The 25343-nt window shown below is 40.1% G+C and overlaps 2 protein-coding genes across 3 annotated transcripts in view; one reads left to right on the top strand and one right to left on the bottom strand.

Moving 5' to 3' along the window:
- Window positions 1-152: 152 nt before the first annotated feature.
- On the top strand, window positions 153-3703 carry VPS29 (VPS29 retromer complex component). Of its 2 annotated transcripts, XM_063416312.1 has the most exons (5): window positions 286-303; window positions 742-753; window positions 2440-2631; window positions 2792-3027; window positions 3344-3703. In XM_063416312.1, the coding sequence occupies exons 1-5, from the start codon at window positions 301-303 to the stop codon at window positions 3459-3461; spliced, it is 561 nt and encodes a 186-aa protein (XP_063272382.1). In that variant the 5' UTR covers window positions 286-300; the 3' UTR covers window positions 3462-3703. The 2 variants fall into 2 exon arrangements, with proteins under 2 accessions (XP_063272383.1, XP_063272382.1); XM_063416313.1 differs by lacking the exon at window positions 742-753 and having other exon boundaries at window positions 153-303.
- Window positions 3704-4141: 438 nt separating this feature from the next.
- KNTC1 (kinetochore associated 1) overlaps window positions 4142-25343 on the bottom strand; it is a 31021-nt gene continuing 9819 nt past the window's right edge. The window contains exons 17-55 of the mRNA XM_063416370.1: window positions 25026-25169; window positions 24660-24758; window positions 24125-24228; window positions 23918-24023; window positions 23430-23564; window positions 22890-23009; window positions 22503-22572; window positions 22357-22424; window positions 21691-21983; window positions 21320-21492; window positions 21040-21137; window positions 20107-20248; window positions 19575-19631; window positions 18799-18962; window positions 18187-18294; window positions 17370-17498; window positions 16642-16758; window positions 16143-16252; window positions 15723-15933; window positions 14968-15057; window positions 14592-14763; window positions 14157-14215; window positions 13799-14015; window positions 13163-13236; window positions 12050-12260; window positions 11830-11939; window positions 11422-11471; window positions 10967-11045; window positions 10328-10446; window positions 10063-10198; window positions 9704-9799; window positions 9035-9091; window positions 8667-8721; window positions 8530-8593; window positions 7942-8071; window positions 7014-7103; window positions 6313-6458; window positions 5458-5548; window positions 4142-5204 (exon numbers count right to left, since the gene is read on the bottom strand). Coding sequence (XP_063272440.1) covers window positions 5175-5204; window positions 5458-5548; window positions 6313-6458; window positions 7014-7103; window positions 7942-8071; window positions 8530-8593; window positions 8667-8721; window positions 9035-9091; window positions 9704-9799; window positions 10063-10198; window positions 10328-10446; window positions 10967-11045; window positions 11422-11471; window positions 11830-11939; window positions 12050-12260; window positions 13163-13236; window positions 13799-14015; window positions 14157-14215; window positions 14592-14763; window positions 14968-15057; window positions 15723-15933; window positions 16143-16252; window positions 16642-16758; window positions 17370-17498; window positions 18187-18294; window positions 18799-18962; window positions 19575-19631; window positions 20107-20248; window positions 21040-21137; window positions 21320-21492; window positions 21691-21983; window positions 22357-22424; window positions 22503-22572; window positions 22890-23009; window positions 23430-23564; window positions 23918-24023; window positions 24125-24228; window positions 24660-24758; window positions 25026-25169 — 4524 coding nt within the window. The 3' untranslated portion in view covers window positions 4142-5174. The remainder of the gene's footprint in view (window positions 5205-5457; window positions 5549-6312; window positions 6459-7013; window positions 7104-7941; window positions 8072-8529; window positions 8594-8666; window positions 8722-9034; window positions 9092-9703; window positions 9800-10062; window positions 10199-10327; window positions 10447-10966; window positions 11046-11421; window positions 11472-11829; window positions 11940-12049; window positions 12261-13162; window positions 13237-13798; window positions 14016-14156; window positions 14216-14591; window positions 14764-14967; window positions 15058-15722; window positions 15934-16142; window positions 16253-16641; window positions 16759-17369; window positions 17499-18186; window positions 18295-18798; window positions 18963-19574; window positions 19632-20106; window positions 20249-21039; window positions 21138-21319; window positions 21493-21690; window positions 21984-22356; window positions 22425-22502; window positions 22573-22889; window positions 23010-23429; window positions 23565-23917; window positions 24024-24124; window positions 24229-24659; window positions 24759-25025; window positions 25170-25343) is intronic.

Raw genomic sequence — 25343 nt, 5'->3', positions numbered from 1 at the left:
TTGTTTCTTATAATAGATTTTTTTTAAGAAAAACGTTTTGATAGTTGGGGTACTTGGTTTGTGGGAGAATACGGAGCGCCCAGGCTTGCGCAACTCTGAAACAAGTAATCAGTGTCTCTCTTTCTCTCTCTCAGGTGTCATTATCGGCTCGCTTTGGGGACAATTCTCATTTCACGCGTGTAAAAACCCCGGCAGCAGGAACAGGCACGGACGCGTTCGGGGCTCTCTTGTCCCTTCGCAGGCGCCGTAGCGGGGGCGGCGCCGGGCGGGTTCCGGGAGGGCCGGAGCGGAGCGGGCGCGATGGTGAGAGCGGGGCGACCCCGGGACCCCGCGGGACCCGCCCCGGGACCCCCCCCGGGACCCCCCCCGGGACCCCCCGGCACCCCCGGGCACACCGGAACCCCCGGCACGGCCACAGCAGCCGGGCCCGACCCGGCCGGGCCGGGGGCGAGCGGGCGGGAGGGCGGTCCCCATCTGAGGCGAGGCCCCCGGGGGTGAGGGCCGGGCCGTCACTGCAAGGAACCCCTTTTTATAATTTATATTAATTTTATCGTAATCGCATTAATTTATTTTTTTTTCAATTATTATTTAACGCTTCTGTCATAACACCGACAATTCATTAATTATTATTTTCCCGTTCATTTGCCTGTGTTTTCTCTTCTGTTGCTTCCTCTCGTTTAACATTGATCATGTTCCGCCCTGTTTCTCATCCCCTGCAATCAACTCCTTCATTGCAATCAGGCTGGGCACAGAGTAAGTCACTCCTTGGCTCTCTAACCCCGTGGTAAGGGCTCGTTCGTGTCACTCCTTGTCACCCGATGGATTTAGGGGCTGCTGGCTCCAGGTCACACCCAAATTCCTGCTGAAATCCGGGTTTTGGATCATTTTTCGCCACTGCTTTAAGCTCTGGATACCTGTGGTGATTAAAGCCCCTGCAGTGCTGTTTGTCTGGTTTGGTTACTGTGGCCTGCCGAGCTTTTCTGTATTAAAAAAATAATAATTTTTTAATAATGGGGAGCTGAAATATGAATTTTGGGGAAATGGGGGGCTGGCATTGTCAGCAAAGGGAATGTGCTGAGTGCTCACACTGCTGGCTGGGTGTGTGTGGAACTGCAGGATCATTTTATTTATTTTTATTAAACACCAAATATGTAACTTGAGTCCCTTAGGCAGCAGTAAGACAATCTGTTGCCACTTATTAATCCAAATTACTGTTACCCACTTGTTACTCTTCAAAGACCACCAAAAATATCTTTTTTTCCCCCCTCTCGTGATTTCATTTTATATTGGTCACTCTGATTTAAAAGCTTTTATATTGTTTTACCAGTACTTTCAACCATCTGTCTGCAGATGGCTTTGATGGTGGCACTGAGATGTTCTTAATCTAAAAAAACCCCAAAAATTCTACCCGAGTTCCCTCTGTCTTTTTGAGGACTGTTAGCCTGAAGGTAACTGCACAGCCTAAAAACCCATGAGGAAAAAAAAATCTTTAAAAATACAATTTCCTAGCCTAGTTATATTTGTTTGTAGAAATAAATGTGGGCTGTGTCCTTCACAAACACATTTGAGGAATTCCTCACTAACATGAAGTGGAAGATAAAAATCTCTTTACTATGGAGCCATTCTTTGAGTCCCTAGGGTTGAGTATAAACCCTTTAAACCCAGGTTTTTCCCAGAGCAGTGCCATAACATTCTCTGCTTTATAAAGCTTCTCATGCCCCTTTTGCACAATTATTTTGCCCTGTGTTGCTTGCGTTGTTGCTTTATTTGCAGATTTAAAGCCTGTGCTGTTAAGCCATGGCCTTGCATCATCTCAGTCCTTAATTTTGAAGCCCCCACTACATTTTTATTCTGGCATCTGAAACTATAAATGTATAGAGGTGGTAACAGGAGCACTGTGCAGTGACCTGCATTGGCTTCTCTGCAGTACTTTGTATTTTGCTGTTATTTTTTAGCTTTATTCAGATTTTCAGTGGTTTCTACCATGAGGACTCTGAACACGCTTCCTCTTCTGGTCAGCTATTAACACACATTACAAATTTGCTGCTTTTTAAAAATATTTTGTTTTGTTTTTAATTTGGGGAAAGAGAAACTTGGAATGAAGAGGTTTTTTTTTCTGAGAGAAGTGGCTGCAGTTTAGCCAGGTCTGTGCTTGAAACAGAGAGAGAAAAACCAGTGGGATAATTTATGGTAGCTCCCAAATTCGTGTAAAATACATCAGGTAAAACAACAGAGAGTGGTGTATACAACAGAGAGTGTTGTAATACAGGAGCAGTGTTGGCTTTCAGCACAAAACACCAAAAATTCTGCGGTGTGTAGTCTGTGTTTGTGAAACAGAACAAAATTCCATCACCATCCCATCCTTGCTTTAGCAGCTTTTGGGTCCAGGTGCAGAGCTGTGCCCTAACCCGTGTCTGTCCCCTCTGTCCCCTCCTGAAGTTGGTGCTGGTGCTGGGAGACCTCCACATCCCCCACCGCTGCAACAGCCTCCCCGCCAAGTTCAAGAAGCTGCTGGTGCCTGGCAAGATCCAGCACATCCTGTGCACGGGGAACCTCTGCACCAAGGACACCTATGACTACCTCAAGACCCTGGCTGGGGATGTTCATGTTGTCAGAGGGGACTTTGATGAGGTAGTGTTCATTTTTTTGGGGATGTTTTATGTTTTTTTTACAGTTGGAGTTCATTCAAAGCGGTGAAATGTGTTTCTGAGTTCTCCCCTTCTTGGTGGTGCAGAGGGTTGGGTTTAAATGTAAATCTGTCTAATCTGGGTTTGGTTTATTTTATTTTTAGAACCTGAATTATCCAGAGCAGAAGGTTGTGACTGTTGGGCAGTTCAAGATTGGGCTGATTCACGGCCATCAGGTGATCCCCTGGGGTGACATGGCCAGCCTGGCCCTGCTCCAGAGGCAGTTTGATGTGGACATCCTCATTTCAGGACACACACACAAATTTGAGGCGTTTGAACACGAAAATAAATTCTATATCAACCCAGGATCGGCTACAGGAGCCTACCATGCCTTAGAGAAGTAAGTGAATATTGGGGGGGATATTTTTTTTTTAATAGAAAAACTGAACTACAAACTCTTGAGGGTTAATGTTAATATTTCTGATTTAAATGTCAGGGAGAGGATAATTAGATTTGTATAACTTACACAACTGTACTTGCTCAATCTCCTGCACTGAAACATGAAATACAGCCTCAGATCTCATGTGCTGTACTTAATTAATTAAGAATTAAGAATTAATTCCCATTTTTCTTGAAGTGATTTCTGCTAAATAGAGGTAAAACTCTAAGGAGGTTATGGACACACAATCACTATGAATTTTATCTTCTCTTTCCAGCAACATCATTCCTTCATTTGTGCTGATGGACATCCAGGCTTCCACAGTAGTTACATATGTCTATCAACTAATTGGAGATGATGTGAAGGTAGAAAGAATTGAGTACAAGAAATCCTAAAAAAAAAGATTTGGCTTGTCTGGTATTTTTACCATCTCCTTCTGAACTGCAAGTTCCAAAACTTGATTGCTCGTTTACAGCCCTGCACTGTCGCTAACAGCTTAACAATGTAACTTCTTGTCATGAATTTAAACAACCCTGTGTTTGCTTTTCTCTGTATGAATTGATTTGTAAAATATTCCATTAAGATAACTATTAAATACCGTTCCTTAATGTTGTAATAAACTCCACTTCATAGAAAAGCTGAGCCTGGTGAGGTGTTGTTGGGGAAGGATGCAGCAGTTGTGGTTTGGTGTTCACCTTCTAAGGGATTCTTGCAGATTGAGGGCTCTGGGACCAGGCTGGGTTTGCTCCAGAATCCAGTTTATATTTTCCAGAATCCAGTTTATATTTGATTTTCTCAATTTAACAATCTCAGCTAAGTTAAAGGAGTAAAATGCCTTGATAGACTCTGAAAGGATTACAATTGCCTCGTAATTTCACTGTAGAAAGTTTGAGTCTTTCCCTGATGAAAGTAGTTTTAAATCTCCCAGTGCTTTCATTAATGATCTCATTAAATCTATAGCAGTGAGGAGGGGCTTCAGTTGTGGCTCACATTTGACACTGTATTTATTTTGTGCCCTTTGCTCCATGCAGAGCCCTCAGTGCTGTAATTCCACGTCACTCTTAAAGCTGCTGAAGATAAATTAATAATGAGCTGTTCAGGAAAACATCACCTCGTGGCTCCTCTGCTCCCACAGCTGCAGGGACCTGAATGTATTTATTTAACAGCTCCCCTTTCCCACAACTGCTGTAACTCTCCAACAAAACAGAATTTATCTTTTGCCTCCCACAGCAGAACGTTTAGGATGGGGGGCAGTTTCCTTGGCCTTTGGATGATGATTTTCCATCAGCTGGAACCCTCATTTCTGTGTCATGAGCTGACTAAATAACTTATTTCTAATGAAAATAAACCTGCTTTGCCCTGGACAAAAAGACATTTCAGGCTGGTGTCTCAAGAATCTCTGGCTCGTTGCACTTCATGCAGTCAGAGCAAAGTTGAAAAGAAAACTGGCACAGGAGGCTCAGGGAATTCTATTGACTGGAACATCAATTTATTGACAAACTCATAATTAAGAGGTTTATAGAATATTGCAAGGGGCTAAAATGGATGCATAAGTTTCTTTTCTATTTACATTGTAAGGCCAAAATTGGCACACAAGTTTATTTATTTTTACTGAAAGGCCAAAATTGATGTGTAAGTTTATTCCTTTATTTATTTTTACTGAAAGGCCAAAATTCGATGCATAAGTTTGTGAAGTTACACTTACAATTTGTCTACAAAGTATTTTACATGAGCCACACCCCCTGCAGGTTTATAAAAGTTTATCCTAGTGCTGACAAGGTTCTGTTGTTGTGGGTGACATCTCAGAGTGGCCGTGACATGGGGAAATAACAGGAGGAAAGGAAATAAACTTTACTCCTTCCCAAAGTTAAAGTGCAGAGTAGAACTGGTGACCACAAACAGGAAATTCTGCAGTGAGTCTGAACTGTTTTTGTGGGGGTGGAGAATGGAGAAGCAGCCTAGAACAGCTGGAAAAACTTGGAGAGGTTGTGGATGCTCTTGGGAAAAGCTCTGGGGTTTATCTGATGATCTCCTGAGCAGGACAAGAGTTGTGAATGCACAGGAGGGAAAAGGGTAAATCTCAACCTCATTTATGGCACTTGCAGGACTCAGGACCCCTCTGATCCATTCAGGTACATCTGAAAGGTCAAAAGGCAACATTAGGAAAATGGAAGTGATCCAGGACCTGGGAAAACCCTTGGAAGTGATGCTCAGCATGGCACAGCCTTGGTTCAGGTACAATTAATTCAGTTAATGAAGGGATATTTTATTATATACAATACATGGTACTAAAGTAGAGCAGCTAAAAAGTATTTTTGCAAGAAGGTGGATGAAAGTTTTTAGAGAAAAAGGAGAAAATACTGCCTGAGGTGCAGAAATGGTTTGTTTTACCTGCAGAAGATGGGATGCTGGCACATCTGCCAGAGCAGGGTTTCCACATTTCTCTTGGTACTCTTGAATCAGGGCTGTGGCATCATCAAGGCTGTAAGAGGCAAAAAATCAACTTTATCAAACAAAGCTCTCAAAAGGGCCAACAATTCAGGCAACAAAAGTAAAAAAACCAAACTATGATCTCATTGCTTTCAAGTCAGATGGGCCCTGTCATTTCCCAGTAAAGAAAACAAGCCTGGCTTTTCTCCCAGGGCTGTTAATAAAATCAATAAATAAAGAATTTAAATGTTTATTGGTTCCTGTCCCAGTTTGAGGGTGGGATAAGTGGTAACAGTGCCCTGCAGCCCCCAGGGTTTGGGCTCTGAGTGTGCCCAGGTGCTGTGAGACACCCACAGGTGAGAGGGACTTTTAATTCTTTTAAAGTGCTTTTAATTCTTGAAAACCATGTGGCAAAACTACCAATTCCCAAATCTTCAGTACAAGCAGCTCATTAATTTTGTTTCTGAGTGTTCTTATTGCTGAAGCTGTGACTCTGTGATGCCCCTGAGCTGGATTCACCTCAAGGAAAGGTCAAGGTTTTATTATTTCACTCTGGTTTCTTCTATTTTAACTGCATTTGATCTGCTGCTAGTCCAGGCTTAACAATCTGTGACTTGGTCTTGATTGACTGTAAAACTCTGTCCTAGTGAGGTGAAATTTATTTCTTTATTAACTTAGCAATACTTTAAAAATCCTTGGAGACTCAGTATTAGAAAACTTCCATGACTTCAAACAGAAGAAAATTAAATGAAGGTGAGATTTAATTCCTGTAATTGCTACCAGTTACACGTGGTTTTTTACCATTTATTAACTTACCAGTTATTTTTGGCAAAATAATCCACCAGCTCTTTTATTCTGTGGGTGTTTATCAGGTGTTGCTTTAGCAGTGGATAATATTTGGTTTTCCAGAATTGTTCATACAGCTTCTCATTGATGATACTGTCCAAAACCAAAGAGCTGATCTGTAAATTGAAGTTTTAGTAATGAGAAGTGTTAATATTTTAGACAAAAGAAATATTACTTCTGAATGGAAAGAGCTCATCGTTTTCATATTGGACTCTATAGAGAATAGGGATGGGGTTTTTTACATTTAATTTTTTTAAAGTGCTGTGAAATGGCAGATTTTATGAAAATTGATCCCAGATTCAGGGAGAGAGATGAGTTAAACTGGCCCACAGGGAGGCAGCTCAAGGCAAGGCAGAAGTGCAGTTTCCCAAACCCTTTGGCCTTTTAGCTTCAAGTATTTATAAATAAACCCCACAAAAAACCCCAAAAAACAAGATGGTTCTGCTGCCCTCCAAACAGGGACAGCCCAGAACACAGCACTGGGTATGTACAAGAAGTTTTTCAGTTGCACACCATAAATAAAAACGCATTTCACAAGCATTTTACATTTTTTGAACATTATTAAGTAAGGCTGAACAAGATCAGATGAGAGAGAAAAGGTTCTGTGAACACTTAGCTATCAAAAAAAGCCTCGAAGTCAAAGGGAAGTGAAGGAAATTTTATTTATTTACCTGGGAAGAAAATGCTACCAGCTCTCCAGTGTCCATGTGTTCATCCAGTTGTTGCAGCACAGTTTCTTTCTTACAGGTTGATAACAAACCCTTGTGAAAATAAGGTACAAAACCATAATTATTCTGTGATTGATTAAAGCAGGAACAAAAATTTGATTTATTCAGAAATCTTTTGAAATTCTAGGTGCAAACACAGAATTAGCAAAGCAGGATCAGTGTGCTTGGACTGAAGGTGTTGATTTTAACTCTCCAATCGTGTTCTGCTGGAGCTGTCACAGGATTTTTTGACTTTTTGCCAGCAGGGTGAGGGTTTTACACTTGAGCTGTGATTTGGGGAAACCTTTCTGAGTGGAACTTTAATGCCTGGAAGTCTGAGAATTTAATGTGCCTTTACTGGTCCCAGTTTGGTGGTGACAAATATGGGAACAGCCTCTAATGCTTCATCTGGGAGAACAATGCAGAGCAGAAATTAGTGGAAATAAATGAGAAAGGAAAATGTCAAGGTTCATGGATGGTGAGGATGTGGCTTTAAGGCAGAAGCTTTCCATCAGAACTTGAGCATATCAAACATTCCTTGGAAGCCAGGAGCTTCCAAAGTAAGATTCAGTATTTTTCTTACAGTCTGCTGTGACTTGGGTTTTACTGTTTTTGGGTTTTTTTTCCCCGATGTGTTTTATGGGTGGGATCCCATAAAACATCCTCAAATTCTCTAAAGGCAAAGTCAGATGACAAAGCTACTGGGGATGACTGAGCTTTTAAAGGAAAAAAGAAGAGGAAGTGTTCACATGATTTTTGAAGCCTTTGAGGGTGGCAAATGTTGAGCATTTATCAGCAGGGATGTGCTGAAGTTAACTGGGATTCACCTCTGACCTTAAGGACACTTAAGGACATTTCCCTTGCAGAGAGAGGTCACAAAATTCTGATTTACCTGAATTTGCTGCTCTCTCTTCTCAGAGTGAGGAATGACCAAGAGGCAGCCCAGGGCAAAGGCTGGGAGGTCCAGCTGGGTGTATTGTTTAGCAATTCCAACCACATCCAGGTCAGCCAGGACAGGACACCTTCAGGAGAGAGGAGGGAAGGTTTTTGGGATTTGTTTAACTGGCTCAGCACTGTCAGCAAAACTGCCCTGAGATTTGGAAGTGGGGTAGAGCCACACATTTCTGCCTCACATTCATTTCAGAAATGGCAAAGCAAATGGAAATTTCGCTGGATATGAACTCATGAGGATTTTCTAGCCTGAAAAAAAACCTCAAATCACACCTCCAGAGCAGAGCTTTGGTACAGATGTGTCTGCACAGCAGTGTAGGAGCCCTCTCCAGATAATCTTTAGGGTCCCTCCCAACCCAAATCTGTTAAATTTGGTTCAAGTCAGGCTCTCTGAGCTCGTGTGGGTCTTTTGAGGAATCAGAGCCTTGTGGTGAATGAAATAATGAAACACTGTCCTTTTTACACTGCAGAGGTCTGGTTTGTGCACAGAACATTCAGGAGCAGGGTCAGGCCAGGGCTGTGAACTCACCTGAGCAGGATCACAAAGCACTCCCGACACTCCTGCAGCTGCTGGGGACTCGGTGGGCACGAGGCTGAGAAAGAGCAAGGCGTAGTAAATCTACAACCAAGTTACTCCAGGAGCAGAACTGGGAGTTACAGGCCTACCTGTGAGGAAGGGGGACAGGACCACACTGCGCCAGGCTCGGCTGAAGCTCGGGATCTGATGGCAACAAAATATTTTCAAATTACAGCCAAAACCAGATGTAACCAAATGTTTTATAAACACAGACACCCCAACCCACTGCACTTGGAAAAAGCCTGTCAGTATTCCCTTTTATTTATCCTGGATTAATTATTCCCTAACACTGCTGTCCTTAGCTCAGAGTCTAAGATTTAGGCATATTCTGACCAATGTTCATTGATATATTGCACTGTCATGGAAATAATTCAAAAAGAATCTTTTCATGGCTGACACACAAACACTCTGAATTCCTGTTAAGAAAAAGATGGGGAGCCAGGCAATATTCGCTTACCTCCCATAATGAAGGAATCCCAGTAATTGCAACCAAAACTCTTCTTAAATACTGGATCTGGGAAAAAAAATTCAAGTCCTTTGATATTTCTGAAGATTTGGCAATAATCTGCAGAACTGCATTTAGCTTGATTTGTCTGCAGGGTGCAAACTTAGAGTTTCTCAAGAAAATTTACTTTGGAGTTAAGTAAATGAAATTATCAACCACACTTTCAGGTACATCTGATACCTCCTTAGGCTGCAGCAACTTTACATAATGTTTGACAGCCACAGGCAATTAGGATTCTGAATGGCAACAATCAGGATTTCCATCATCATAAATACATTTTAGGGGTCATGTATGTATGTACACACATGGGGATACATGTATGCACAGTTTGGATATATTTGCACACAAGAATGTGCCTATTATGTTATAAATTGATAATAATGCAAAGAAAATTTTCAGTTTATTACCACAGGATTTATTCTGAAAGGCTTTAAAAAAATGAAAGCATAACAATTTAAGATTAAAATTCAAATTCCTCAAATCTCCACTGGTTCAGTATCTCAGAGCTCAAAGTGGGTATGGTTTACAGCTTCTGTATCTATCCCATTCTTCACAAATCACTGGATAAACCCAGCCTTTTCCTCTCTTTGCTGCAGAACTTTATCCTTAAAAAATCCTTACCAAATTGAAGCCCAGGAGTTTCTGTAGGAGGCCATTCCAGAGCTGGGGATCGTAGACTTTGTATTCTAAACTCAGCTCTGTCACCAGTCTCACAGCCTGAAGGGGAGCAAGGACATGCTGCGTTTGAACAGAAATTCATCATCTTCAAACCTTCCCAACCCGCTTCCAAAATTATTGTGCACATGGGAGGAACAAAACCTAAACCATCTAAATATGCTATCCTTTTATTTTCTAATTATAGGAAGGGTAAAGCTTTTATCTGTCATTTTCTAGAGTACATTGAAGAAAAATGTGCTTTGTAGAGAGGTGTAAATTCACAGAGTGTGAAACAAAATTGACAAAGGATTTAAAAATCCTACCCTGGGTTCGTGACTGTGGTTCTTCCACAGCCCTTTAATCATGCCTTCCTTAGGGCTCTTGTGGAATGATACATAAGTGTATGGAATATTCAAGATCTCAAACTCTGCCAGGTAAATGCAGCACTTCAGAAAATACCTGTGAAAATAAATCCCCCCCAAGCAGGAGTTAAGTGATGTTTATATTTTAATCCACGTATCCAAGCTCAGGATAAAAATGAAAAGTGTCCTTCTGTTGCTCTAACATGTAAAAAAAAATTCCTCTTACTTGACTTTCTCAAGGGGTTTCTTGAAGAGTGATTCCACAGTGTTGGTGTCTGCCAGGTAGAGCAAACACCTGAACGCCCTGGTCCTGTGAGCAAACGTCAGCTGAGTGTCACCAAAGGGCTGAGGGGAAAACACAGTCCCAAAGTCACAACAACTGGAAAGGATCATCCTAGGGGTATACAACCCTCTGGTTTTCTAGGTTTTAGACTATTAATACAGGCAAGAAGAATATTTGTGATATATAGTATCATAAATATAGTTAGGTGTGGAAAAACTGGGATTTAAGGTTCTGCTGAAATAATTTTACCACTCTGCTTTCATCCTACCCAAAGTGAGCCAATGTCTTACACCAGCTTAAGGCACACTCTAGAAAATGTTTCATGAAGCTGTTTCAAATATTATCAGCAGTAAGTTTAGAAAACCCAGAGTTCAAGGGCTGCTCTTGAGAGTTAATAGCAAAATTCAATGAAATTCACAGTTTTAACCCAAAGGTTGGTGAAGGGGGGAAACACAGAGCTCAAACAAATCACAAACCATCCAAAACACAGATGCAAAGGCCAAAAGTTGAAGCTCTTGCAGTTAAGCAGATATTTGATTTGAATAAGAGGTAAAAAGCTTAAATAAAAATTTAGCAACTCACAGATGTGTCAGATGTTGTAATTGCAAAAAGCATTCTTGAGCTGTAATCCATCGGGCGAGACTGAAGGAGGTAAATAACCCTGCAAAAAATGGGGTTTTAATGCAGGTACAGCTACTGAAATACAGCACATCAACTGTCTTTTAAATGTAAAAATTTCACTGTCAGAAAGAGAGCAAGGGTAAGATATTCCAAGGATAAGATATTCCAAGGATATGAAAAAGGAGGAGAAAATCTCCAAAAAGCTACTCTTAAGCACTTACAGATGTAAGTTATTGTCAATGGCATTTTGTGGTATAAATAAATATTGGATGAATCAAAAGTGATGTCAGCAGAAAGTAAAAATAAGAACAGTGAGCTCTGAATCACACACCTACTGTTAGGTTTTTTGAAAAAGCCATTTTTAACTGGCAAGTTAAAAATAATTCACTTTATTGCAGGTAAGACAACACACACACCTTCGGAGTTCTTCATCCTCCTGTACATCTCCAAAGATTTCTTGGGTTTTCTTTAAAAAGAAATGAAAATTTAGATGAGTTTTCCACATTGCTTGGATAAATAGCTGGGTCATATCCCTGCTTAAAGCAGTGTTTGATGAGGCTGATATATTTACAACTGGTTTATATTTATATATATTTACAACAGCCCCTTCAGGCTGGCTGCACTAAAGGAAAAGCTTTTCAAATCCTTCTCACCACAGACACTGCTGTGCTATTTTAGGAAGGTACTGAAATCTTAAATAAATTCATGAGTACTACAGGCAATTTGTACAGAATAACCTCAGGTTTTTTTGAACAAGAGGAGGGAAAAAAGCCCATATTTTATATATAATTGGTCATTTCCTTCAAACCCAAAGTGATGCTTACCCCTGGGGGTGGCGTGCTTGGACACAGCCATTTGGCCAGCAGTTTGTCACAAATTTTGTTCATGTCCAAGTTGTTAATCTCAGCAATCTCCTTGGCTGCCACATGGATATCTACAGGAAAAAGTGCAGTCAAATGTTATTTTTCCTAACCAGCATTACCAGCATGGGGTTTTTTAAAGAGTTTCTCTTTGCTCCTTTGAGCCTGGATGATGGAAACTCACCTGGATAATCCCTGCCAGCTGGATTTTGGAATCTCTGGTCTATGCTGTGGTGTTCATACAGTAAAACAATCAAATTTGCTGGTTTCCCAATGGACTTCAGATGCTCCCCAGTGTTCAAGTTATTTGTTATCAGGACATTTTCTGTTGCTGCTCTCTTGTACTGCATGTGTAAGGTCCTCTGGAGGACTTCTGCTTTCCCACGTGGCTCATCCTTTATTAAAACACCACAGTTTTACATTAAAAAGCCTCTTTTACTCAAAAGCAAAAGAAAAATCATCTTTTTACAGACTGGACAGCAGGATTTGCTCTTCAGAGGTGTCCCCACACCTGTACCCACAGGTATTTCTCCTGCAGACAGAGAGGATTAAACACATTGTTCTATCCAGAAAAAGTATTTTGAAAAAAATTGCAAAGCTATGTTGTGAAAGAGCCAAATAAAATATGTGTGAGTAGGCAAAATTAAGATATTTTGATGTAAAATGTAGAAGAAAAAAAGATTAATATTAAAACTTGTGGCTGCTCAAATTTCAGTTTAATTTTGGTATAATTCTCTCTGGTCATGTGGCCAAGTACAGAGAATTATTTAGGATTCTTTGTGCCTCAACAACTCCGTAGGAAGTTTGAAATTTATAATCAAAGCTGAGATTCTCATTCACCTTTCCCTGTGAAAGAAAACCATGTAAAAACAAGCCTGAGAATCAAGTCAAAGCAGATTTTCTTTATATATAACCCTGCAAACAGCTAAAGAATCTTGGAGCTGTAAGCAAAAATTAATAATGCTATTGATCAAAGCTGGAACAGATTCCACCTCGTTCTCCTGCAGCAAGAAAAATGCACACAAGGGGAGAAAGAACAAATTATTCCTCCCTAAAACTGCTCAGTTTTTGTCCAAGCTCCAAGAACACTAAGCCTGATTTTTGCAGGAGAATGATCCAGGACAGAGGGGATTCTTCTGGAAATAATTCCCCCAAATTATTATATTTCCCATATCAGGGTTGGTTATGGTACAATTTACACATCACTGCCCAAAACAGCAGAAATTAAAATACAAACATAAGTATTTTGTGATTTTTGTAATAATTTCACAACACTCTGGCAAGGAGTTTTCATTACCTCATCTGTAGTACTTTTCAGCCACTTCTCAGCCAGATAGAGACAGAATTTCAGTGCCTGGACATGGTCAGGACCTTTTTAATGATTAAAAATAAAAAAAAAAGAGAAAGAAGTAAATAAATTTTCATTAATCTTTCCTACACTATATACTATATCCATTTTATTTTGAAGACTTAAAAAAAATTAGAAGCTATTTAAAATATTGTGTCTAAACAGCAAAAACCAAATTATTTATTTGGATTTAAACAGCAGAGAAAATGATTCAATTGGGCTGAAATGTTGGCTCTTGGTGGAAAACCTGTCTGAAAATGGTGTGAACATGGAGAATCTTTTGGGAGGGCCAGGTTGGAGGGGGCTTGGAGCAACGTGGTGTAGTGGAAAGGGTCCAGTTTGAGCTTTAAGGACCTTAAAGCCTCTCTATGATTCTACAAAAAGAACTGGAAAAAAATATTTGATGGTGATGCTGTGATATCAAATGGATTTTTTTCCTAACCTGTTGTTCCAAACTGGATGCAGGACACAAATCCATTTACACCCTCCAGCTTTGCTGGGTGTTATTCAGGATCAGTGAACAAATGTTTGCTTGTCCCAAGCCTGTTCTCCCCCTATTCCCTCCCCATCCCATTTTCAACTCACCTGTGGGGAATTCCTGGGCAATCTTGTGGGCCATGGCCACAGCCCACTCAGGATTGACTATGGCCAGCAGGCAGGACTGCAGGGCCTGCACAGTTTTGAGGGTTTCCTTGTTAACGATGGAGGTGCAGCCGCTGCTTCTCATCTCGAATATTTTCGGTTTCAGTTTTTTCTCAAAGACGTGTCGAACTGCAGACATGTGGAAACTATCCAGGGAAACCTGGAAAAGTGGTCAAGGAGATTCAGAGTTGTCAGAGGTTCCACAGTGAGGCCAACATCGTGCAAAAGAAAAATGGAAACTTCTTTTTTTTGGGTGAGAGGGAATAATATTTAAATCAATCCCTTCAAGCTGTTACTTTACCTTCATTAGTTTGGAAATCAGCAGAAGGGTTGGGAAGGTTTCCTCACTGAGCTCTGCAGCTGAAAAGGAAAAGTTGCCTGTGAGAGTCTCACAATCCACTGGCAGCTTCCTCTGTGAAATTAAGAATTCCCAGTTTGTGGATGGGGACCTCCATTGGGAGAGAAAGGAGCTGATCCCAGTTACCCCCACTGGGCTGGGAAGTGGGACATGGGGATAAATTTTAGAGGTCCTAGGAAAGAATTTGAGGACAAACCCTGCTCTGTATTTATCATCTTAGCTCCTCTGGGCAGCAGTTTGGGAGCACAAGAAATGCTTTCAGAAGTAGTTGGGGTGACAACTGCACTCATGAAGAATTACAGTTAATCTACAACATAAACTGTGGCACTCTGAAGGTCAGAGACAGCAGAGAAAGGGAATTTGAGGTCCTGAACTTACAAATAATGTTCCAGAAGCACGGGGTGGTTCTGAAGAACAGCAGGTGGAAGGGCAGCCTGGTGTGAGCAGCTGGAGACAGGGGAATCATCTGCTCCAAAACGTACTGGTGCTCTACGTCCACTGGGGGAGAAATCCTTGTGTAGGACTTCAGGTGTTTGAGGAGGCTCAAAGCCTAGGGGAAAAAAGAGAAGAAATAAAAAATATATAAATGGCTGAGACATTACTAGAAATCACTTTTTAAAGGGTATTTTCTGAGGGAAAGATGTATACATGGGATTTAATTTAATAAATTTGATTTCGACAGTGCTGAACAGCTCCATCAATAAACAGACAAAGAATTGAGGTGCCATTAGCAGGGTCACACATCTGGACACACCTGGCTCAGCTGGATGCTGGTGTTCTTCTCATCAGCACTTTGGATCACCCTCAGGACAATTTCCAGAGTTTCATAGTCATAAGGATCCAGCTGTTCAAAAGAATCATCTCTTGTATAAGATCTTACATGATTTGTCTTATAAAAAAATACAAGTGTATTGATTTTTTCCCAATTTTAATACCAATTACTGTTTCTTCAGTGTTATGTTGATATAAGTATCATGACAATTCCCTAAAACACTTTCTTAAATCCTAAAAAAAGCATCAGGACTTTGCAGAAAGACCAAACAATAAGTGCTGAAAACAAAATAAAACAAGCACCCAAACCAAAAAACAACTCACCCTACAAAAACCCCAACCCTCCAAAATACAAAATCAAACCCCAACCAAAATAACAGCCCCAACATATCATTTTTAGCCCCCACCTGTTTTTAATGTAGAACTTTTCCACTATATTTAGAAATTACTTTTTTTGTGTGATTTTTTAGCTGGTCAGTTTTTAGGGAAAGTGAAGATGAAAGACCCCTGCCTCTCTTTTAAGAAAATTAGATATGTGGCTGTAATCTCTTTTGCAGAGAAGCAGAAAATTGCAACTTAACATTTACAAGCTGTAAGAAAACTTGGAAAAAACACAACCTTTTCAGTGTCTGTGGAATTACTAATCTGTCATTCAAGTGACACGCAGGAATTATTAGATGTAGATTCCAGGGATGTGGCTGTGCTTTTGTTTTATCTTTATTTTATATTTTTTTTTACCTTGAACAATATTCCACTGAGGCTCATGACCAGATCTTTGGTGCTGTTCAGCAGAGGAATTATTTTTAGTGCTCTAGCCAGTAAAATGGAATGAGGTTGCCTCTCAGTGCTTTCTGCAGAGTCATCTTCAACATCCCTCGTGTTTGAATTCTGGAGCAGAAGGGTTTCAATGCAAAGCTGCAGTGCAGCATCGCTGTCCAGCATGAAAGTGCTAGGAAAAAACAGAATATGATTTTCTCTGTGAGCTTTGGTGGCATCAAAGGGTTTCTTTCCTTAGGAATAAATGAATCCAAGGGCAGGATGTGTTTTGAATTGGGTTTTTTTAAAAGAACAGTTTGCATTTTGTATTAATTAGGATTTATTTAAAGCAAAATACATTTCAGTGACCGTGGTTGTTTTTAGATTTAATGGAATCAGTACCTGCAGTAATTCAAGATGAGACTTGTGTCTACTTCTGGGTTTTGTACCAGCACTCTTATGAGTTCTTTCTTCCTCACTGGTGGCTGTCTAAACACAGTCTCAAAAGAAATCTGCAGATAAAAACACATTTATCTTCTCAAGAGCGTTTTTTAGACAATATCAATGCTAATTCCTTATACCATGAAGCTTTGGCTTCTTTTAGCTTCAATCCAGACACTTTCAGAGCAGGAAAAAAGCAGTGGATTTGCTGATTATCCTCTGTGCCATATCATATTTAAGAACTTAAATTTTCTTTTGCAGCCCCCTCAATTATTGCGTTTCCATTTCTGATGTTTATTTATGCAGACAAGCAGAATGAAAAATCAAAAACAAAACCCCAGCTTTGCTTACATTTGAATGGGAAATCTGTACAAAAACTCACACACATCTCAGATTATACTGATATTATTATCTGACTAGTTAATAAAACCCTTAAATAAGTAAATAAATAAAAACTTACACCAAATTTACCAAGCTGGATACCCCATTCTGCATCAATAACCAATTCCTGGAATTTTCTCTTTTCTTCTGCCTCACCATATTGGTCAGCAAGCTCTGCTCCCACCACAGCTACTGCCTAGAAGGAAGGAGAAGGGAACTGAATACAAATCTAATAAATAATCTGAAAAATGGGAATCCTGAGGTCTAAATCTTTAGAGGAACTCCAAACAATTCATAAATGATCACACAACTGTGTAAAATGAAAACAAACCTCAGAGGTGTCAGGACTACCTCACCTCCTGAACTGACAGTTCAAAGCTGCTTTAAAATTTACTTTCTCTAAAATATTTTCCTAAAGTTGTAGAAAGCAGTACAAGAAGTACTTTTTAGGCAGTCTCTCAGAATTTACAGTACTCTCCCTCCCCATTTCTTTATTTCCCATTTCCCTTTATATTTTAATAGATTTAAATAGATTTTATTTAATAGATTTTTCCCTTTATATTTTAATAGATGTATTCACTCATTCCTTTCCATGCTGCCAGAGATCAACTTATCCCAAATATAACGTAGATCTAAATTATGATGGGACCTGAAATAAATGATTTCAAGTTTTGGAATAAGTCATTATGGGGTTGAAAATCACATTAATATTGACAGCAACTTCTCAATGTGGTACAGAGGCACCTCCTCTCCCAGGGCCCTAAAGGAAGGATCTCTTTAACATTCTCTGTTTGCTTGGGAATTTACCAAAACTTTTCTGTAGTTCTGCCATGAATTATTGATGATCTCCCACAGCTTATTGAACATCTCATCCTTGGGCAAGACGGTGCAATAGCCCAGGGCCAGGCTCTGATCAATGACACGAGAGTTGAACACCTGTGGTTTGTGGGGGGAAAAAATAAATAAACTTCAAGAATTGATTTAATTTCTTCAATTCTCTTTGTATCAAGTGCAACACAGGAAAAATACTCTGTAATTTAGACGTGTATTGGGTCTTTAAGTTAGGGAGGAAAAAGAATAAAAATGCATTTCGGGATTTAAAATTTAAAATCTGAATGTCCTGAAGCCAGTCTGAAAGTGACTTCCCTTGTCTAAGCTGCCTTAGAAGATGGTAAATTGCAGGTTTTGCACAGAGCTTTTTAAAAAACTCCCCCACCTAGAAAAACTACCAATCTAAAACAAATCTAGGATTTCAAATGAAATAAAGGATACCTAAAAACCCTAAAGGCCATCACTGTCCTTTGGGACCCTGAGGGATCCCCCAAAGGAGGGAGGTGAGGCTCCCATGTCTAGAACCTTCCAAGAAGAGCAAATTGAGCAGGAACAAAGAGCCCACAAGGAGCTCAAAGACTCTGAAAAAGGCTGTTCAGGGAGGACGTTGAGACACCACTGCTAAAGGTGTTTAAAAATGTGGATTGTGGTGCTCAGCTCATGCTTTAGTGCTGGACTTGGCTTTAGTTTAAGGGTTGGGCTCTGTGATCTCAAGGGTTTTTTCCCACTGAAACAATTCTGCCAGGCAGAGCAGAAGAAAGTGGCTCCCTCACCCTTCCCAGGGGATTCTTACCTTGTGTAGCAGGTTCAGGACAGAGGTCCTGATGACTGAACTGCTCTTCTCTTTCATAGCTAAGAGGAAGCTTCTGGTTTCAGTGAGGAGCAGATCGCTGTCGTGTGGCTGTTGTGAAGAAAACAGCACCTAATTAAAAATAAATTCTGAATCTTCAGCTTCTTGTCATTTACAGCACAGTAGGAGGTGCTACAGTAATTGCATTTTCAGATTTATTTAAGGCCTTACAAAGATTTCTTCTAGATAGGAAAAGGATTTCTGTTTTTCAAGTGCTTTTGAATTGAGGACTGTTTCTTGAATATTCTACTTGTGACTTTTCCCACACTTAAGAACGGTAAAACAACACGAAAGAACAGAGTAAACCATTATTAACACTCATTCTAGTCTCTGCAGGAAGGCCAGGAATAAAAGCTCAGTTTGCAAAGAGAGAAGACCATGAAAAACAGGGAAGAAACCACCAGCTCCTTTCACAAACTGACTCAACATCTGATCAAGCGGTGCTAATAAAAGCTTGATAATAAATATATAAAAATATAATAAAAGCTCACGGTGAGAGCCTTTCCCCTGCCTCTCAAATCCTTAGAGAACTGCTCTAAACCTGCTCAAAGTCACCTTTTCACTGGGGGTCAGGTCCACGGTGTTGGAGATGCCGTGCAGGAGGCAGGAGCCGAAGCCACAGACCGTGAGCTGCAGGGCCAGCTGGAACTGGCTGCACTCCAGCAGGTTCTGCACTGCTGCAGAGAAGGGACTTCCAACAGGCAGCAGGAAGTTGTGTCCTGTGAAACATTTCAAAATCAACCCCAGAAAGCAGTTATGAAGCATATTGTTCTTGGAGTTAGTATCAGAGCAGTTTCTCTTTTTCTTAATTTAAGTTACGACTCAGGATTTGCCTTAGCTCCCTTTAAAACCTAAAATCCTCAGGGCTTTTAATTTAATACAGGTTCTCATTGTAGTCCAAAATGCCCATGTTTTTGACCAGAAGTTGTCTTTTTGGACAGGTTTTGATGATCTTCACCCAGTGGTAGAAGTTGTGTCCTGAAGTAAGGTCTTGAGATGCCCATGGTGGAATAATAGGAGTTACCACCCAAAGTGGTAACTTTGTTGTTGCAGGAGTATTTTGATATCTTCCTCTCAGATGAAGAATACAGGAACCCTTCACTGATATCTGCACCACCAAAGTGGTGACTTCTGTGCTGAACCAAACCACCCCCTCAAATATGGCTTTAAATGCAACATTTAGGCACCTGTGAAAACCCCTTATGAGTCAGCCATGCTTGTGTGGGGTGAATTTAAACCTTGTGTTTTCCAGTTCAGACTTTGTGGAGGATCTCCCCTCATGCCCCTGGGTGATTTTTAAGCTCCTTTCCCACCCAAGCAGTGCGTGATACCTTCCATGAAGGTTCTGTGTGCCAGGCTTTGGGACTCCAGGGGGTACAGCTTGTCCTCTGAAAGATAAAAAATGAAAAATGCTCATCAGCAACGTGCCAGAAACTCAGCAGCACCAGCAAGTCTGGGAGAACCCTAAAAACACCACAGGACAGGACATAAAATAGAGACACGTGAACCCCAAGAGCCATTTGCTGCTATTTTTAACTGTGCCTGCTCGGAATTTATTTTCTAGGAGGGAATATCTCTCAGAGTCACAAAGGAATCCAACAGTTTTCAGTATCTACTTTGTATGTAAATGCTTTGGATGGGACAGTCAACATTAAACTCTTCATCTGTGAAAATAAGAACCAAACCCAAAGTCATCTTTTCATTCTATACCCCCTGATGGGTATTTCTACCATGAGTTTGTCTAACTGAGATTTCTGAGGTGATAAATTCCACACACAAGCTGAATTATTTATATTTCTAGATAAAAATCAATAAGAAACACAGATTTTTATATTGTCTCAGTGCTGAGGAGAGCAAGCTTACCACAAATAGGCAAAACAGCAGAAGTGAGTTCATATGCAACTGGAAGAGATGTCTGAGGATCAAGGACTATCCCATCTTCTTTAAAGAAATCATCATAAGTCCACTCTTCATAAGGATCTTTATCTCCTCCAGAAGATGTTGTCTAAGTAAGAACATTGTCAAAAGTACACACAATAAAAGGCAGAGTTAATGAGTCCAATATTCTGTTTTGGAATACAGGAGTAGAACATGATGCTTTACTTGAAAGTAGTAATTTTTTAAATGGTTAGTGGTAATAAATCCATTTCCTACCTAGAGTGGCCACATTTGCCTTTCATGTTGCAGTTGTTCAGCTGTAAAGCCAAAATGTACTTTTATTCAGTTTAATGGAGGCTTTCATTAATGTTTTTGGCCAAATATTATAAGCAAACATTTTGCAAATGGACCATTTTCTAGAAAAATAACATTTTGTGGATAATCAAGCCCAGCCTCTCTGCTCTGCTCTGCTCCAGCTGGGAGAGCCCATTCATTTCAAGTAGCCTAAAGCACTGCTTGACCTAAACACAAAACAAAGCTGCTATTCAAGAACTTGATCATCTTAAAGTTTTACAAATCTCTTGGGAAAGCTTTCACATAATACATTCATTTAAAAACCAAACCCTCCCTGCCATACTTTCAAGTCAGCTCTCTGCCAATCCTGGCAGAGGATTTGATAAAATCACTATTTTCAGCAGGATTTATTATGCTGAAATGTAAGTGGAGAATGCTCCTTGTGCTTGTCCCACAGCTGCACTGCTTTTAGGACTCAAATCAGTTTATTCTTGAAGCTGAAGAACATAAAAATTCCAGGAAATTTTTATTTGTGGATTTTTTGTTCTTGTTGGCTTTTTGATTAAAGAGTGCTGGAGGAATGAGAGGGGAAATAATACACACAGTGAATAGCACAGAAAATACCTCTGCTGTGAATTCATAGTTGTCCATTTGGCACTGTCCATGAATTTCCTTGGCAAGTGAAGTATATTTACACAGCTCCAGACAATCCAACACCAAATCTGTAAAAATATCGAGATCATTAGCAGGAATGGAAAGTACATCTGTCCAACTAAAAGGAAACAATATTGCAGCACCTATTTTCATAGGTGCACATCTAGAAATTCACTCAGTTTTCAGGTTTGTTGAACACTTGGAAAGTTTGGTTTCCAACAGGAATATGAGAAAAGGGAGCAGGAATTACCTGGACTGCAGAGTGTGGCTGCCTGGCCTGCCAGCTCATGGATCACTGCTGGCAGATCCATGCCATGGGGAGTGACCATTGGAACATCAGCTCCCAGCATGTGGCAAAGCCTCTGGCACACTGCAAACAGCAGCTTCCCTGTGCTCTCATTCCAGCTGTTCTCATAGAACTCCCTATTAAAGAAAAGGACGTTAAAAATAAAAATAAAAAATTAAAACCACTAGTTCTTAGTGTTTTTACTTAATTCTGTCCTAATTCTGTAACTAAAACAAAACCCCCTTTCCTTTGCGCTACGTAATTCATAAAAGTGGCAGAAACAGCTCAAAAAAGCCCATTAAAAGTGATGATCTTGAAAAGCTCTGCAGCTTCACCTGCAAATATTGACAGCCACTTCCACTTTTCCATCATCCAGGGCTCTCAGGGCCAGTTTTTCTCCCAGTTCATGCTCTGAGACTTGCAGGAGCAAAGCCAGTCTGTACAGCCTGGATTGGGTGGGAGGGGTTTTGGGCTTGCCACCTTCTGAATTACAATTCACTGCTTGCACATTTCTAGATTTGGATGCAGATCTGACACGTTCATAAGAGCTTATGTGATCCTCAAGGAGTGCAGATATCAGTGAAGGGTTCCTGTATTCTTCATCTGAGAGGAAGATATCAAAATACTCCTGCAACAACAAAAAATATTATATATTTGTATCTGTGTAACTTCCTTTAAATTGCCTTTTTTTTTAACCTACTATCCTGAGATCTTAATAAATTCTTGGAGCACTCTATCACAAACTCTTTGAAGTATCAGCAATTAAGGTTTTAGTGAGAGTATCTGATTTTTGGTTTAAATAGACAACTGAGTTCTAATTGGGATCTTCCCCAGACTAGATTAGATTGCTAGATAAGCCTTAGAATCAATTTGAAGTCAATAATAAAAACAACCTTTGCATGCACATTGTAAATATAATTAATTTTTAATATGATCCATGTGATAACAATTGGAGTAACTACAGTAAAGCAAAAGGGATTTAAAACAATAAAAATACCCACCTGCAGGGTAGCAAGTGTTTCAAACATCTTTAGGTTTTCTTGGCATTCATATTTCTTCACAGGATTGTCTTTTGGAGGAGAAAAACAATTACATTTTGATTCCATTTACACAAGGAAGATACAAGATGTTGAAGTCGAAACTTTACCTTTTTGAATGCTGAACTGGAATTTAAGGATTTCCACCAGTGTCTTAGTCATAACCATTTGTGAGTTTTGCTGCAGGAAAGGAAGAGGTTTGTAATTTTTTTTTTGTTAAAATGTTGCCAGGACAGACTTGGGCTTCAGCTCTTAAAGTACAATGCAACATTCCACAAACTTCTTAAGCAACAATTACCAAGTCTAAGGTACAGCCAGTTGAAAAGCAAAGGAACAGAAAGTTATTTTACATATTAATCCTTTATAGATCCAGTCAATATTTTACAGGTCTAATATGTGTTTACTCCACAGTCTGTTAGCACTCACAGGAAATCCCCACACCTCTCCCTTTTCAGAATAATTGTGTGCACACTTTGTGGTGTGAAAAGCCTTGGTACCTCCTCAGGATCATCTGCTTTGCTCTGTAGCACCAGCCTTCCCCACAGGGTCAATCTCTCTGCAACTTCCTCTGCCTTAGCGAGAGGCAGAGATTTTAACAGAGTCAGAGCTTCCTCTCCCTGAAGGGAGAAAAAGAAACAAAATCAGAACAGAAATAATAAAAAGGAAAGGGTGTTTGCTTTTAGAAAAGCTGAGTTAAGTGTACATTCTTGTTCTGATGCAATGGCTGTACAATGGCCATGAAGGTAAGCAAAAACAAAATGAAAATGTGTAGAGACCTCAATTCCAAACTAATTTGGTGTATTGCAGGTCATAACTTTCACCCTATTCTGACACAAAAGAAGCATAAAACTCTGACAAAGAACTAATTTTCCATGCTACACATAGGCAGTTAGGTGTCAAATTAATAATTTGAATTTAAAATACCTATGCAAACTGCTTATAAGGAGATTTCAGCAATACAACTTGCCCCTGTTTTGTAAAGAGGCCTCAGTGTCTGTAAATTCCAGGATCAACAGGATCATGAATTATTTCCTTACCCTTTCTTTGGCAATCAGGTCCATCATCCTCAGGAAATAAACTTCCCCAGTGGGCAGCAGGTAGGCTTCCACAATTTTCAAGGCATCCTCCAGGCAAGTAGGGGTATCTTGTTTGAGAATGTATCTCACAAGCCTCTGTAAGCAGAAAACAGAAGTGGACTTCAGTTTGTTGAATGTGTACAGGAATTTGTACACACTACTTTACCAATGGAATTGTTTGCTTTGTATCAAGCAAGTGACCTGGAAGTTTCAAACTTTTATCTAGAGAAAAGCTGACTGAAGTGTAATTTGAGGACTGAATTAGCCTGAGAATTCTGACAATTTGTCTGGTTCCTCAGGATATTGAGGAATTTCTCCAGAAATATTCACGTCTTCTCCTAATGAAGGGGAGATGTTAAAAAAACCCCAAGCCAAATGGTAAAAAAAAAAAAATCACCAAGTGCTGTTGACTGTGACCTTTGGAGAAATCTGAACTCTTGGTAACTTACCATTATCATCTGCTTGTCCTTTAAAAGATTGGTGTCTCTTATCCCATAGGCTCTCAAAAGCTTCTTCATCTCCATCAGCCGGTAACTTTCCTGCAGTAAGTTCAACCTGGGGACAAATTCAACCATCAGCAATTCCTCTGCCACCCCCAGCTAGGGGATTTAATCATCAGACACACAGAATTTCCCCAGCCAAGTGATGCTGCTTACTTGGCATGATTCATTTCCAGGTGCTGTTTGACCAGCTGCTCCACTGCTGCGCTCCAGGGCACCACAGCTCCGTGCATTATCTGCAGCACTGCATCAAATTTCAGCTGCAACAGGGACACAAACAGGTCACCTCTCAAAATAAATTTCAAAGTAGTCACTTGAAGTATTGTTCATGTGTGATTGATCCCTTTAGGCAAGTGTTTGATTTCCTTGCCCAATCTGCACTTGCATAAAGGGCATTTATTGTCATCATATGATGTGTCAAGTTCAATTAGAAAATTCTTGCAGTCATTTATGACACTGTGATCCAATATTTATTAAAACTGGTGAGTTTTCCATGTGATGACATCACAACTACAATGATATCCTCAAAAAATATCACAGGGGAGATGACTAAAATAGAATAAGGAGACAACACACTATTTTCTCCTCATAGCACTCATCAAAAACGTCCTCAGAGGATTATATAAAAATCATGTTTAGCTCTGAACTGATGTGTTGGAGTCACTTGATGCCTTCCATAAAACATACTTACATCTGTGTCAGAGATGCAGCCAATGACAGCCACTGCCTTGGCCTCCCAGGCTGTCTCAAACACTGAAATAGATCTTGTCCTGCAACGCTCCAGCAAATCCTGTGTGTTTTAAAAAGGTGATTAGAACATTTGAAATTATTTTTATTCATGTTATCTTATAATATGAATAAAAATGTAAAGTTTTCTGGGCATTAAGGGATTGTTTCATAACTGAAATAGCAACTATCATTAAATTCACTGACAGTAATAGGATTAATCTAAAAGCTGGGCCTAAAATTCAGTTGTAAATTCAAATGTTCATCAGACTTGGTTTTTGCTTCCTGATGTGGAAACAGCTTTCTTCAAAAAGGAAGAAAATATGGATACCTTGACATACTGTAGAAGCAGCTCATCTTTTTGTAGTTTGTGTTCACACAAGTAGGGTTTTATAAACTTCTCCAAAATTGACGGGACGAGCTCTGGTGCCAAAATTTTATCAAGCATGCGAAACACAATCGTGGTTGCATTTTCCTGGGCAGCAAGTGGGAAAAGGCCTTGTTAGAACATCACACGAGTCACTGCAAGGCTTTTTGCATCTCTGAAACATAACCCAACATCCAGAGGCCTTAAATCAACTGAAAGATTTCCAGAGCAAGAATCCCTCTCCAGCTCAAATGAACTCTTTCATTTACAAAGCTTTTCTGG

The sequence above is a fragment of the Prinia subflava genome, chromosome 19 (genome assembly GCF_021018805.1).
Source record: "Prinia subflava isolate CZ2003 ecotype Zambia chromosome 19, Cam_Psub_1.2, whole genome shotgun sequence".
In the NCBI taxonomy this organism is placed as follows: domain Eukaryota; kingdom Metazoa; phylum Chordata; class Aves; order Passeriformes; family Cisticolidae; genus Prinia; species Prinia subflava.
This window is presented reverse-complemented; position numbering and strand designations above follow the sequence as displayed.